This window comes from Bufo bufo, chromosome 1 (genome assembly GCF_905171765.1).
Source record: "Bufo bufo chromosome 1, aBufBuf1.1, whole genome shotgun sequence".
Taxonomy (NCBI): Eukaryota; Metazoa; Chordata; class Amphibia; order Anura; family Bufonidae; genus Bufo; species Bufo bufo.
This window is the reverse complement of record NC_053389.1, coordinates 9,702,259-9,717,026: the sequence shown is the minus strand read 5'-3', so window position 1 is coordinate 9,717,026 and position 14,768 is coordinate 9,702,259. Positions and strand designations below refer to the sequence as shown.

The window sequence follows — 14,768 nt, the reverse complement described above, 5'->3', positions numbered from 1 at the left end:
ACTGGCAGGGACGTAGCTATAGGGGAAGCACCTGTTTTGGGGCCCAAACTCTGAAGGGGCCCACCCAGGAGGAGAACTAAAATATTTTATTGTCAGGGTCCCCTTAACAGTATTATGAAATGACATTATATACAGAGACACTGTAGGAGTCGGGGTTGCTGTGGGGAGTCGGGGTTGCTGTGGGGAGTCGGGGTTGCTGTGGGGAGTCGGGGTTGCTGTGGGGCCCAGTGAGCTCTAGTTACTAGTGATGTATAATAATGATCAATAGGGAATTGATAGATTTACAGAGAACTGTGCCCGCTCCTAGATTAATTATATCTGCATTCAAGCCCATGGAAGCAACACTGCCCCAACTCCAAGACCCTTGACTGGTCTAGAGGGCGTCATTTTCATAAAATTCAGGAAATTAAAATCTCCCTTCCCCCATGAGAGAATCCGAGGACTATCCCGGGTCAGTACTGGTCACAGTGATGATGGTTCTTTCTGACTTTGTATATGTGATATTTTCTCCAGTGCCTTCAGAAAACAACGAGACGAACGGCATCCAATGTGAATCGTGTTATTACAAGACATACGGCTTCTGTACGGGCAGTGACTACATCGCTTGTACTGGGAACGCAACGCAGTGTATTAACTACATGGTGGAACAGAAAGACGGTAAAAACAGCAGGGGCGTTACCAGAGGGGGGAGGGCAGAAGCCGCACCTGTTTGCCGCTGTTGTTGACCCTCCTTTGGGCTTTTGAAGATCCGGGAGCTATGCCTGCAGTAATAGCGGATACAGGGTGGGGGGCAGCTGCCGCCCCCGCCAGGCTCCTCCACATCTCCCATATTTCCTGATGGCTCATTCCACAGCAAGATGTTCTGGCGCTGTACGGTACATCAGTCCTGTGCTTTAGGAAATGGCGACTGCGTGGAAGTGGGAGGAGCCTTCTGGTGGCGACAGCTGCCGAGGGGTGTCAATCAAAGCTGGCGGGGAGGGTTTTGGCACCAGACAGCATGACTCTTCCAGGCAGTGTAAACGGCCACTTGACTCCTCCTGTGTCATTCGTTTAAAATATGTATTTTATCCCTTTTGCTGCATTTAAGGGCTCATGCACACAAACATACTTTCTTTCTGTGTCTGTTCCGGGTTTTTTTTATGGACCGTAAGCAGAAGCATTCATTTTAATGGGTCTGCAAAAAAAGCGGAAGTCGCTCCGTGTGCATTCTGTTTCCGTATGTCCATATTTCTGTACTGCAAAAAAATAGAACATGTCCTATTATTGTCAGCATTACGGACAAGGATAGGACTGTTCTATTAGGGGCCAGCTGTTCCGTTCCGCAAAATACAGAATTTTTTGGGGATCTGTTTTTTGCGGACCGTCAAATACATACTGTTGTGAGCATGAGGCCGAAGGGGCATGTCGAGTCATCAGTTATGTTATGGTGGAGGATTAGGGTGGTAAGCTGAAATGTTTTGTTTAAGAACCTAAAGCTGACTAGGCAGATAGAAATCAGCCTGTCCGGGTAGTAGCTAGTCTTCCTGACTTGGGAGGAGAAGAGAATATGTTCCTGCCAGACTCCTCTGTCCTTCTCCAGATTACTCTGTCCTTCTCCAGATCCCTCTGTCCCCTCCAGACTCCTCTGTCCCCTCCAGACTCCTCTGTCCCCTCTGACTCCTCTGTCCTGCTCCAGAGCCCTCTGTCCTCCTCCAGACTCCTCTGTCCTCCTCCAGACTCCTCTGTCCCCCTCCAGACTCCTCTGTCTCCCTCCAGACTCCTCTGTCCTCCTCCAGACTCCTCTGTCCTCCTCCAGACTCCTCTGTCCCCCTCCAGACTCCTCTGTCTCCCTCCAGATCCCTCTATCCTCTACAGTCTCCGTTGTCCCCTCCAGAATAATCTGGCTCCTCCAGACTCTTCTGTCCTCCTCCAAAATCCTCTGTCCTCCTCCAGACTCCTCTGTCCTCCTCCAGACTCCTCTGTCCCCCTCCAGACTACTCTGTGCCCTCCAGACTCCTCTGTCTCCCTCCAGACTCCTCTGTCTCCTCCATTTGCTGTTCTCTGTATTTATTTATAGTTATGATAATATAGGATTGAAATCTAAAATACATGATCCTTATTTCTCCCCAACATCTGCTGTCGGGACAGAGTCAGGACAACCCCCAAGGTTCATTTAGTGTGTACAGCCAGCTTTAATCTCTATATAAATGGGCAAAGGTTATATTTGGGGATTATGGAGTGTGGCTTATGTTGATGAATGGGGTAGGTAAAGCTCATTGGCAGCCCTCACCTCAGCTCCTACTCTGCAGCCCACCAGCTACTCCTCTGTATACCCACCTCAGCTCCTCCTCTGCAGCCCACCAGCTCCTCCTTTGTATCCCCACCTTAGCTCCTCCTCTGCAGCCCACAAGCTCCTCCTTTGTATCCCCACCTCAGCTCCTTTGCTCCCTCCATAATTCTCTTTCCTCCTCCAGACCCCTCTGTCCCCTCCAGACTCCTCTGTCCCCCCAGACTCCTCTGTTATCCTCCAGACTCATCTGTCCCCTCCAGACTCCTCTGTCCCCTCCAGACTCCTCTGTCCCCTCAGACTCCTCTGTCCTCCTCCAGACCCCTTTGTCCCCTCCAGACTCCTCTGTCTCCCTCCAGATCCCTCTATCCCCTACAGTCTCCTTTGTTTCCTCCAGAATAATCTGCCTCCTCCAGACTCCTGTCCTCCTCCAGACTCCTCTGTCCCCTCCAGACTCCTCTGTCTCCCTCCAGATCCCTCTATCCCCTACAGTCTCCTTTGTTTCCTCCAGAATAATCTGCCTCCTCCAGACTCCTGTCCTCCTCCAGACTCCTCTGTCCCCTCCAGACTCCTCTGTCTCCCTCCAGATCCCTCTATCCCCTACAGTCTCCTTTGTCCCCTCCAGAATAATCTGTCTCCTCCAGACTCCTCTGTCCTCCTCCAGACTCCTCTGTCCCCCTCCAGACTCCTCTGTCCCTCCAGACTCCTCTATCCCCTCCAGACTCCTCTGTGCCCTCCAGACTCCTCTGTCCTCCTCCAGACTCCTCTGTCCCCCCCAGGCTCCTCTGTCCCCTCCAGACTCCTCTGTCTCCCTCCAGATTCCTCTATCTCCCTTCAGATCCCTCTATCCCCTACAGTCTCCTTTTTCCCTCCAGAATAATCTGTCTCCTCCAGACTCCTCTGTCCTCCTCCAGACTCCTCTGTCCTTTCCAGACTCTTCTGTCCCCTCCAGACTCCACTATCCCCTCCAGGCTCCTCTGTGCCCTCTAGACTCCTCTGTCCCCTCCAGACTCCTATGTCCCCCTTTTGACTCCTCTGTCCCACCCAGACTCCTCTGTCCCCTCCAGACTCCTCTGTCCCCTCCAGACCCCTCTGTCCTCCTCCATACCCCTCTTTCCCCTCCAGACTCCTCTGTCCCCTCCAGACCCCTCTGTCCCCTCCAGACTCCTCTGTCTCCTCCAGACCATTCTGTTCGTACTAGCGCATTTTAGTGTTTGCTGTTCTCTGTATTAATTTATAGTTATGATAATATAGGATTGAAATCTAAAATACATGATCCTTATTTCTCCCCAACTTCTTCTGTTGGGACAGAGTCAGGACAACCCCCAAGGTTCATTTAGTGTGTACAGCCAGCTTTAATCTCTATATAAATGGGCAAAGGTTATATTTGGGGATTATGGAGTGTTGCTTATGTTGATGAATTGGGTAGGTAAAGCTCATTGGCAGTCCCACCCAGACTCCTCTGTCTCCTCCAGACTCCTCTGTCCTTTCCAGACTCTTCTGTCCCCTCCAGACTCCACTATCCCCTCCAGGCTCCTCTGTGCCCTCTAGACTCCTCTGTCCCCTCCAGACTCCTCTGTCCCCTCCAGACTCCTATGTCCCCCTGTCACTACCAGAGCTTTGGGACGTTCTCACAGCTCTGTTTCTCCACCCCTGTGATGATGTCACTACTAGAGCTGGGAGGAGTTCTCTGTTTCCTTCCTCCCAGCTGTTTCTCCTGCGTTTGATTTCCCTGCCTTTATATTCCCCCTCCTCCTATTGTAGGTGTGGATTATATTTCTCATTTGGGTTGTAGCTCTTGCTTGAGTATCTTCCCTTGTATGCTATCCTTTCACTGGACCTGTGTTCTGCTGCAGCAAGTACTCCGGATTTTGCCAGCCTGTCTTTGGATCCGTCTTTACTGCGGCTGCAGCCCCTTCAGCTAAGTGTGCAGACATTGCTGTGTATCTGTGTGTTTTCTGACTGGATCCGAGGCGACCACGGTTCCCTCCATATACTGAGCAGGGCACCGGTGGCCGTGCCCCTTCCACTATTGTAGGGGTTACAGTGGTCATCAGTCTTAGGTACGCGGGCATGCCTCCTTCCACCATTTGGATCCGGGCATGGGCTTAGCAGCATAGGGAGAGCTTTTGAGGGTCTGACAGGGGTCACCCTTTATCCTCCCTAGTTTGGGTCCGGTCAGTAGCTCTATTTTCTGTGCATGCTCTTGTTGCTCACATACAGCCGTGACACCCCCTTTTGACTCCTCTGTCCCACCCAGACTCCTCTGTCCCCTCCAGACTCCTCTGTCCCCTCCAGACCCCTCTGTCCTCCTCCATACCCCTCTTTCCCCTCCAGACTCCTCTGTCCCCTCTAGACCCCTCTGTCCCCTCCAGACTCCTCTGTCTCCTCCAGACCATTCTGTTCGTACTAGCGCATTTCAGTGTTTGTTGTTCTCTGTATTTATTTATAGTTATGATAATATAGGATTGAAATCTAAAATACATGATCCTTATTTCTCCCCAACTTCTTCTGAGTCAGGACAACCCCCAAGGTTTATTCGGTGTGTACAGCCAGCTTTAATCTCTATATAAATGGGCAAAGGTTATATTTGGGGATTATGGAGTGTTGCTTATGTTGATGAATTGGGTAGGTAAAGCTCATTGGCAGCCCTCACCTCAGCTCCTACTCTGCAGCCCACCAGCTACTCCTCTGTATACCCACCTCAGCTCCTCCTCTGCAGCCCACCAGCTCCTCCTCTGTATCCCCACCTCAGCTCCTCCTCTGTATCCCCACCTCAGCTCCTCCTTTGTATCCCTACATCAGCTCCTCCTCTGTATCCCCCACCTCAGCTCCTCCTCTGCATCCCCACCTCAGCTCCTCCTCTGCATCCCCACCTCAGCTCCTCCTCTGCATCCCCACCTCAGCTCCTCCTCTGTATCCCCACCTCAGCTCCTCCTCTGTATCCCCACCTCAGCTCCTCCTATGTATCCCCCACCTCAGCTCCTCCTCTGTATCCCCACCTCAGCTCCTCCTCTGTATCCCCACCTCAGCTCCTCCTCTGCATCCCCACCTCAGCTCCTCCTCTGTATCCCCACCTCAGCTCCTCCTCTGTATCCCCACCTCAGCTCCTCCTCTGTATCCCCACCTCAGCTCCTCCTCTGTATCCCCCACCTCAGCTCCTCCTCTGCAGCCCCCGCCCCAGTTCCTCCTCTTCTGCTGTATATGTGACCAGTGAGCAAGTCATATAAGAGGATATGTGTGATCTCCCAGCACAGCCACATGCGCCTCTGTCCAGTGACCCACATTAGCAGAGTTCTCCTTTACCGTTGTACACATCTGATGTAGAGGGCCTGGGTGCACAGCATTATGTTTTCTATAATGGCTATTATTTTTATATATAAATATATATATATATATATATATATATTTTTTTTTTATTATTATTATTTTTTATCTCCAGCTTTTTTCACCAGCAGAGAAGTCTTTCGTGGCTGTGCCCATCCTAAGTTGTGTAAAAGTGGAAACAGAACTGTGGTCGATGAGTTTTCATCCTTGAAGGAGACTGTAATCTGCGGCGTTCCATCAAAAGTCGGCGATCGCTTTCCTAACGAGCTTTATATTTACTTCCTTCTTATGATCTATGCTCTGTACATACAATGGTAGACATTGGAGCCTTTTTTTTAATCTGCTGCTCTTTTATTGGACCATGCTCTGGGTTAGGTGTAGTCTCATTACATATATGAATGACAATGCTCGCTACGCTGCTGCTTGCCATGGCTATTATACTATATAAAGACTATGTAGCCCCACAGAAATGGACCCCCTGACCAATGGCTCAATATTCAATTTTCAGTGTTTACCTCATGTTCTCCACCCAATGGTCCACCATTTAACTTAATGGATATAGCAATGGACAAGTCATTCAGGGAAGGGCCCAGATCAGCTCAGGATCTGACACCTTGACCATCGTAGTACTCAGATCTCCGGGTGGGACATTGGTTCCATTAACGTGTCCTGACTCTGTTAGAATGGAGAGAGAGGGCACTGAACTCAGGGTTGGTGGACAAATGGGGGGGTCTCCTGTACATCTAAATTGTCAACGTACCTAGTACTTTACTACCATTGTTCTTCAGGGATTGTAAATAAAGCTGTGCCCCTTCAACACTCCCAAAAAGTTTTTGTCTATTTCTTTCTATGGTTACGTATAGTTTGGGTAATTTTTCTTAGAAGCGTCAGACTGCAGTTGTGGAGTTGGTCAGACGGGACAGGATTCCTGTGCAGCTTGGAAGACAAAGTACAACGACCCCCAGTCTGCCTTTGAAGTGATTGAAATTCATTTAAACAAACGGATGATGAGATCTCAGCACTGCTGGAGGTTTCACTTCACAGGTGTGCCCTGTCAGGTTTAATAAGTGGGATTTCTTGCCTTATAAATGGGGTTGGGACCATCAGTTGCGTTGAGGAGAAGTCAGGTGGATACACAGCTGATAGTCCTACTGAATAGACTGTTAGAATTTGTATTATGGCAAGAAAAAAGCAGCTAAGTAAAGAAAAACGAGTGGCCATCATTACTTTAAGAAATGAAGGTCAGTCAGTCAGCCGAAAAATTGGGAAAACTTTGAAAGTAAGGGCTATTTGACCATGAAGGAGAGTGATGGGGTGCTGCGCCAGATGACCTGGCCTCCACAGTCACCGGACCTGAACCCAATCGAGATGGTTTGGGGTGAGCTGGACCGTAGAGTGAAGGCAAAAGGGCCAACAAGTGCTAAGCATCTCTGGGAACTCCTTCAAGACTGTTGGAAGACCATTTCAGGGGACTACCTCTTGAAGCTCATCAAGAGAATGCCAAGAGAGTGCAAAGCAGTAATCAAAGCAAAAGGTGGCTACTTTGAAGAACCTAGAATATGACATATTTTCAGTTGTTTCACACTTGTTTGTTATGTATATAATTCCACATGTGTTAATTCATAGTTTTGATGCCTTCATAGTCATGAAAATAAAGAAAACTCTTTGAATGAGAAGGTGTGTCCAAACTTTTGGTCTGTACTGTATATATATATATATATTCCAAAAAAAAAATCACAGTATTGACCTTGGTCCTAAGGTCCAAATATATATATACATATTTTTTTTGGGGGGGGGGGGGGGGGTCAGGGTGGCAGTGGATCTTGGATGAGTTCCCACACTTTTTTTTCCCCAGGACTTGACCCCTGCTCATCTCCCCTGAACACTGCAGCAGGGCAAGGGAGAGGCGTCTCCCTTCCGTGTTCCTCTGATAGGCTACTGGCATAAGGCCAGCAGCCTATCAGAGACCGATGCAGGCAGCGCGATGACGTAATCGCGCCGCCTGAGCCGTACAGCGCGGGACACAGGCCGGAAGAGACCTGCATCGCATCGCTGACAGGGTGGAGGTAAGTGTTTTTTTTTGGTTTTTTTTGCTTTTCTGTGGCGAAACTGGGGGCATTGTTTGCACATATGCAACATTATGGGAGTATCTACTGGCTGCATGGCTAACACATGGGGGACACTATGGGGGTATCTACTGGGGGCATTACGGCCATATGGGGGACACTATGGAAGCATCTACTGGGGGCACGGCTGGCACAAAGGGGACACTATGGGGGCATCTACTAGGGGCATTGCTGGCACATGGGGGACACTATGGGGGGCATCTACTGGGGGCATTGCTGGCACATGGGGACACTATGGGGGCATCTATTGGCACATCATTGGGGACACTAGGGGGGCATCTACTGGGGACATTTCTGGCACATGTGGACACTATGGGGGCATCTACTGGGGACATTTCTGGCACATGGGGGCATCTACTGGGGGCATTGCTAGTACATAGGGAACACTATGGGGGCATCTTATACTGGCACATTATGGGAACACTATGGTGTTGGAGGGGAGGAAGAACACTATGGGGGCACTAAGAAGGGGCATTTATACTAGCACATTCTGGGGGACACTATGGGGGAATCTTATACTGGCACATTATGGGGTCACTATGGGGAAGAGGAGAGGAGCACTATGTGAGCATTTACCAGGCGCATTATATAGGGGTGTTTTATACTATGGGGACATTAGCTCAACTGGGGGGCACTGAAGGAATTCTTTGTACTGGCACACAGAACGGGAGCGTTTTTGAACTAGTGCACATTATTATTATTATTATTGAAGGTGGCAGGTGAGTTGTTAAGAAGGTAGGAGGATGATGGAAAAGTAGTAACCTAAGATGTCTTTGGTCAAACTGCAGAGACAAGAGACGGGTGAAAAATCATCATGGCGGTCTGGTCTCAAAGGAGAAGAAGAAGAAAGAGAAGGTCTGCATCAGAGGAGAAGTCACTTGATATAAGAGATAAGAGGTATGTGGTGCTGTATTCTGGATAGCACAGAATATAATATGTCTGCAAATATGTCTTTAGTGCTCGGTACAAATGTGTATAAAATGTATATGGTGTAGGTAAACCTACTGTAAGTGTAGCCTAGGGGTGATTTATATACTGTATGGTGTATGTTGTATATGTGATTATGTGAGTGTAGTGTCTATATAGTCTGTTTATGTATGCATACCTCCCAACCATCCCAGATCTGGCATAACTACTGTCTGGGGGGCACAATGGAGACTAAGCAGGGCTGGGACATGTACAGATAGACATTGGGAGCAGTTAGAGGTCTGGGCGCTGGGGAAAAAACTTCAACATTGATAGTTTAGCTCCTTAGGCTTTTTAAAAGTTTTCTGGTATGTGTGTGTAGTGTATACATGGGGTATTTATGTGTATATGTGCTGCATATATATGGTGTATGTATATGTAAACATGTGTCGTGACGCCGCGTATTTGCCGTTGAGTAGGGAACCTGTTCTTAAAAATTTGAATCCCACCCCTGCCTAAAACTTCACCAAAAGTGAAGCTACGGGGTATTCTCCATTTTTTCTACTGTTCGGGATATCTCCAAGATTACCAATAGACAGCATGTTTGACACCCCAGTCACGGAAAAATATAAGGCCCCTTTCACACGAGCGAGTATTCCGCGCGGATGCGATGCGGGAGGTGAACGCATTGCACCCACACTGAATACTGACCCATTCATTTCTATGGGGCTGTGCACACGAGCGGTGATTTTCATGCATCACTTTTGCGTTGCGTGAAAATCGCAGCATGCTCCTCTTTGTGCGTTTTTCACGTAACGCAGGCCCCATAGAAATGAATGGGGTTGCGTGAAAATCGCAAGCATCCGCAAGCAAGTGCGGATGCGGTGCGATTTTCACGCACGGTTGCTAGGAGACGATCGGGATGGAGACCCGAACCTTATTATTTTCCCTTATAACATGGTTATAAGGGAAAATAATAGCATTCTGAATACAGAATGCTAAGTAAAACAGGGCTGGAGGGGGTTAAAAAAAATAAAAAATCATTTAACTCACCTTAATCCACTTGCTCGCGATGCCGGGCATCTCCGTCTGACTCTTTTACTGTCTAGGACCTGTGGAGAGCATTAACTATAGTTTAAGGACCTGGGATGACGTCACTCCGGTCATCACATGGTACGTCACATGATCTTTTACCATGGTGATTCATCCCTGTAACCCAGAGAGATCACACAAGGAAAGACATAGAACTGAATCCTGAAGCAGCGGAGTTCTATCCTTGCCAGTTGGAAAAGAGTGAGGAAAGTACAGAGGAAGCTATAGAGGAAAGTATAGAGGAAGTTACAGAGGAAATTACAGAGGACGAAGCTGTGATTCAACCTGAACACACTACATGTTCATCAGGAAACACAGAAGAAGAAAACTCTTCACCAGAAAAACCAACAGAGACAGCTGACAGCGACGAAGGCGAGTTCGGGGACGCTTCGGATGCCTTTCCGCTACGCAGGATACAGCCCGGCAGGAACAGGAGACAGCCGAAAGTTCTGACTTACGACACTTTGGGTCCACCCAGGAGTGCTGCCAGGAATGCAGCAGTACAGGTCATAGACTGTTGTTACACCACCGGTTTGCTCTAGCTGGTACATAAGTCCAGACTGTTTTGCTGAGGACTCTAAAAGTTGGTAACCGTATCCATGCCTATAATGCTATGGTTTACTAATGTCTACTTATGTTGAAAATGTTAGATGTTATGTTCTGTGGTTAACAAAAGGAAATTTCTTGCGCTCTTACTGCAGACATTCCAGATAAAATAGCTTCAAGTGATGGAACTAGGTAGAAGGGAGCGTCGGCCGACAGCAACAAAAAGTAGAGAATAATAGGTGGTTATGCTGTACAGTATTGGTACCGTACCCTGGGTATGGACAGGACACAGTGGCGTAGGGATCGCCATAGCAACGGCTATGGGGCCCTACGCCACTGGGGGCCCGTCCGGACCGCAATCTTTTTTTTTTTTTTTAACACACTACACACAGGCAGCCAGGCAGTGGCGTAACTACGGGGGAAGCAGCTGCGCCCCGGCAGCGTGTGTGACAGTTTATTTTCAAGTTAGTTAAATATCGATTCTTGTCTTAATGTTCAGGGCCCCTTCACAGCAGCGGCGGCTGACCAGGCCCCCTCGCTAATGTGATCTAAATCTTACTGTCTCCTAAAGTCTCCTGATGTGTCTGGGATTCGAACCCACAACCTCCAATGTATCAGTGGCAAAGCATTTACCCACACAGCCATAAAGGAAGCATTGCAACTGATTGAAAAAAAGCATTGCAACTGATTGAAAAAATATGAGACTTCTACTGTTATAGCTGGCTAAGTGTACATCTATACACACCCAGCACTGCTATATCTCTATATGACAGCTGTCCCAGCACACTGAGCTCTGCTATATCTCTATATATGAGCAGCTGTCATGTGTATAGATGTACACTTAGCCAGCTATAACAGTAGAAGTCTCATATTTTTTTAGCAGCAAGGCAGCTCTTATGGTCTTGTGGTTACGTGCTTTGCCTCTGATACAGAAGGTCGTGGGTTCGAATCCCAGCAGAAACTTTTCTGAAATACAAGCACTGACTCCATATATGGACATACAGGGCGGGACACAGGAAGAGGCTGCATCGCATCGCATTGCTGACATGGAGGTAAGTAGAAGTGTTTATTATTTTTTTTTAATATCCAACTGTTACTGCCATGGGGGGAGCGGGGGGCACTTGATACTGGCACATGGGGGGAGGGGGATTGGCACCTGATACTGGCACCTGGGGGGGGTTGGCACCTGATACTGGCACATGGGGGGGGAGAGGCACCTGATACTGGCACATGGGGGGGAGGGAGAGAGGCACTTGATACTGGCACTTTTTTTGTGGGGGGGGGAGGATGGCACTATGATACTGGGACATGGGGGGGAGGAGAGAGGCACTTGATACTGACACCTGGGGGGGGAGGGGGGGTTGGCACCTGATACTGGCACATGGGGGGGGGGAGGCACCTGATACTGGCACCTGGGGGGGGAGGGGGGTTGGCACCTGATACTGGCACCTGGGGGGGGGAGAGGCACATGATACTGGCACATGGGGGGGAGAGAGGTTGGCACCTGATACTGGCACATGGGGGGGGGAGGAGAGAGGCACTTGATACTGGCACTTTTTTTGTGGGGGGGGGAGATGGCACTATGATACTGGGACATGGGGGGGAGGAGAGAGGCACTTGATACTGGCATGTGGGGGGGGGTTGGCACTTGATACTGGCACATGGGTGGGTTTGGAACTATGATACTGGCACATGGGGGGAGAGGCACTTGATACTGGCACTTTTTTTGGGGGGGGAGATGGCACTATGATACTGGCACATGGGGGGGGAAGAGAGAGGCACTTGATACTGGCACATGGGGGGTGGGAAGGAGAGAGGCACTTGATACTGGCACATTGGGGGGGAGATGGCACTATGATACTGGGACATGTGGGGGGGGGGAGAGAGGCACTTGATACTGGCACATGATGGGGGGGCATCTATGGGGACACTTACTGGCACATTATTGGGGGGCATTATGGGGGACACTAGGCCGGCAGCCTATCAGAGGCCGGACACTGAGGGGCATCTACTGGGGCACTATATATGGGGCATTTTATACTGGTACATTATGGGGGGCACTAGCAGGAAGGGGGGGCACTATATAGGGGTATTTTATACTGGGACATTATGGGGGCACTATGGGGACATTAGCTCAACTGGGGGCATTACAAGGGGGTATTTTTGCACTGTCACATTATAAGGAGAATTATTACTACTGGGTGGGGGGGGGGCATTATGGTGGGCTTTATTACTCCCCCATGGTATGACCCCCTAGTAGCAGCACCAGCCTCTCCCTGCTCTGCTATCCCTCTGCCCCTTCTCCAAATCCTTATTATGAAATCTTTCTCATTAGGATAAAGCACAACATCAGCTCCACCGAGCCCCCGGCCAAAGTGTGGAAGTGGCGTCCGAGATCCCCAAGGGCCAAGTCAAGTAACTGTAAGTTTTCATATGAAATATGTTTATGTTATACACATATAGCATCCACTGTGCCCCACAATATACAGTATACCGCTACACTGTGCCACACAATATACAGTATACCGCTACACTGTGCCCGACAATATACAGTATACCGCTACACTGTGCCCGACAATATACAGTATACCTCTACACTGTGCCACACAATATACAGTATACCGCTACACTGTGCCCGACAATATACCGCTACACTGTGCCACACAATATACAGTATACCGCTACACTGTGCCACACAATATACAGTATACCTCTACACTGTGCCACACAATATACAGTATACCGCTACACTGTGCCCCACAATATACAGTATACCGCTACACTGTGCCAAAGGAGTGGGGTTTACACAGGAGAAGGGAGGTGCGAAGCGCGCTGGAGGGGCCCTTACAAATATTTGCTGTGGGGCCCAGTCACTTCTAGTTACGCCCCTGACAGGACAGAAGTAATAAGGTGTCCACTAGTTCTCCATCAACTCTTGTCTTCACAATGACTTACACAAACCTGTGTTAAAGGGGTTTCTTAATAGTTGGCTATATGCACCAATATTCCACCAGGCTTCATAGCGCTGTGAACCTGGTGGGAAGCTGTGACATAACTGGGAGTAGATGTCGCAGGGAGGACAGTTCCTCAAGTAATTGTATTACTAGTTAACCTTGGCTCCCAATGGTTGTTGGGAGATGAGTAAGAGAATAGTTCTTATACTAAAGTCTGTGTATGTCAGGGACGACATAACATTTTGTGGGGGAGAGTGTAAGGTATGTCAAAATCAGGTACCCCATAAAAAAATAAACTAATACATATTACATTCCCAGCTTCAGCAATCCAGGAGTATAGCTGCGGTAATAGAAAAGTCAAACTCAGGGCATTTCTATTAAATCACCAGTAGATGGCAGCAGAGTGTTTAAAGCCTGAATGATGAGCACAGTTCATATAACACTGATAAATGCAGGAGAAACTAAAAGACAGACCTTTTGTTCCTGGTGGGACAGAATACGCAGTTGCTCTTCTGCCTACCTGACTGAAGGTGATGCTGTCATTGCAGAACATGTTTCAATAAAAGCACTTACGCTTTCCCCCAGCCCGCTCCCTTCGCACATTGGAATTATTGACCATACTTTCAGCATATGTGCAACACATACAAAAGTAACAGTGTATTAAGCAAGCCTGTCAGTACAGCAGAGAGAGAGAAAGCAAGCAGAGTTATTGAAGAAGCCTGCCAGTTTAATGCTAAAGCCTGCTGGGACCAAGACAAAACGTTTATTCAAGTAAAGCTGCTGTTCAACTACATACAAGGTCTCGACTCAAGTTATTCTTTAATCCCTCAATTATTCCCCCTATTTATTGCTTCGAAGCCAAAGTGTGGGGTCCAGCCGTATCCAGGTAGGAGCACCGTGACACACATAAAGAGACATTTTAGGCTTCAACATACCACTCGCCATTTCCTACACCTTGGATGCGTTATAGGAGGCGCCCGTGGCATAAAGAAAATGGAAAATGCTGAATGGTTGTACTGGGAAGGATCTGACCAGAGGAGGGGAGGGATTTTTGCTGCTGCAGTGATATATAGTAGGTATCTCCCAGTGGAAGTGATAGGACACGGATTGCTTTTACTGGTAGGGAGGGTACAGGTAAGTATCTGGTACTGATCCTAGAGGTTGGTAGGTGACCATGGCTGGTCTCAGGCTGCATGTCTTCCTTTGTCAGATACAGGGGGCTGTGAGCCTGTAGTTCTGCTCTGTGACTAGAAAGATGCAGTGACCCCACTTCGCTGACGCAGGAATTTGGGAACGAGGTTGTGTCACAGCCAGACAGCTGAGAAGCGCTCACAGGAGCTTCTCAGATCCTCCTCCTTGAATTTCTTTGTTTTGGTTTAGTTTCTCATCTCGTTAGTCTATCTCAGCTGTCATGCAGTTGGACTGATTGCTACCCTTTAAGTTCCTCCCCATAATGCAGTAGTGTGCGGCTGATACAACTTCCTGGAGTGTGTGTGCATGCTGTTCCCAGTTCCCAGTCCTCAGTCGTCTGCAAGATAAGTGCTGTTTATG

General features: G+C 48.7%; 1 protein-coding gene across 1 annotated transcript in view; it reads left to right on the top strand.

Moving 5' to 3' along the window:
- The window catches only part of LOC120987313, a 64,402-nt gene extending 58,061 nt beyond the window's left edge, over positions 1-6,341 (top strand). Inside the window, exons 8-9 of the mRNA XM_040415883.1 lie at positions 514-657; positions 5,709-6,341. Of these exons, the coding sequence (XP_040271817.1) occupies positions 514-657; positions 5,709-5,911 (347 nt within the window). The 3' untranslated portion in view covers positions 5,912-6,341. The remainder of the gene's footprint in view (positions 1-513; positions 658-5,708) is intronic.
- The last annotated feature ends 8,427 nt before the right edge of the window (positions 6,342-14,768 follow it).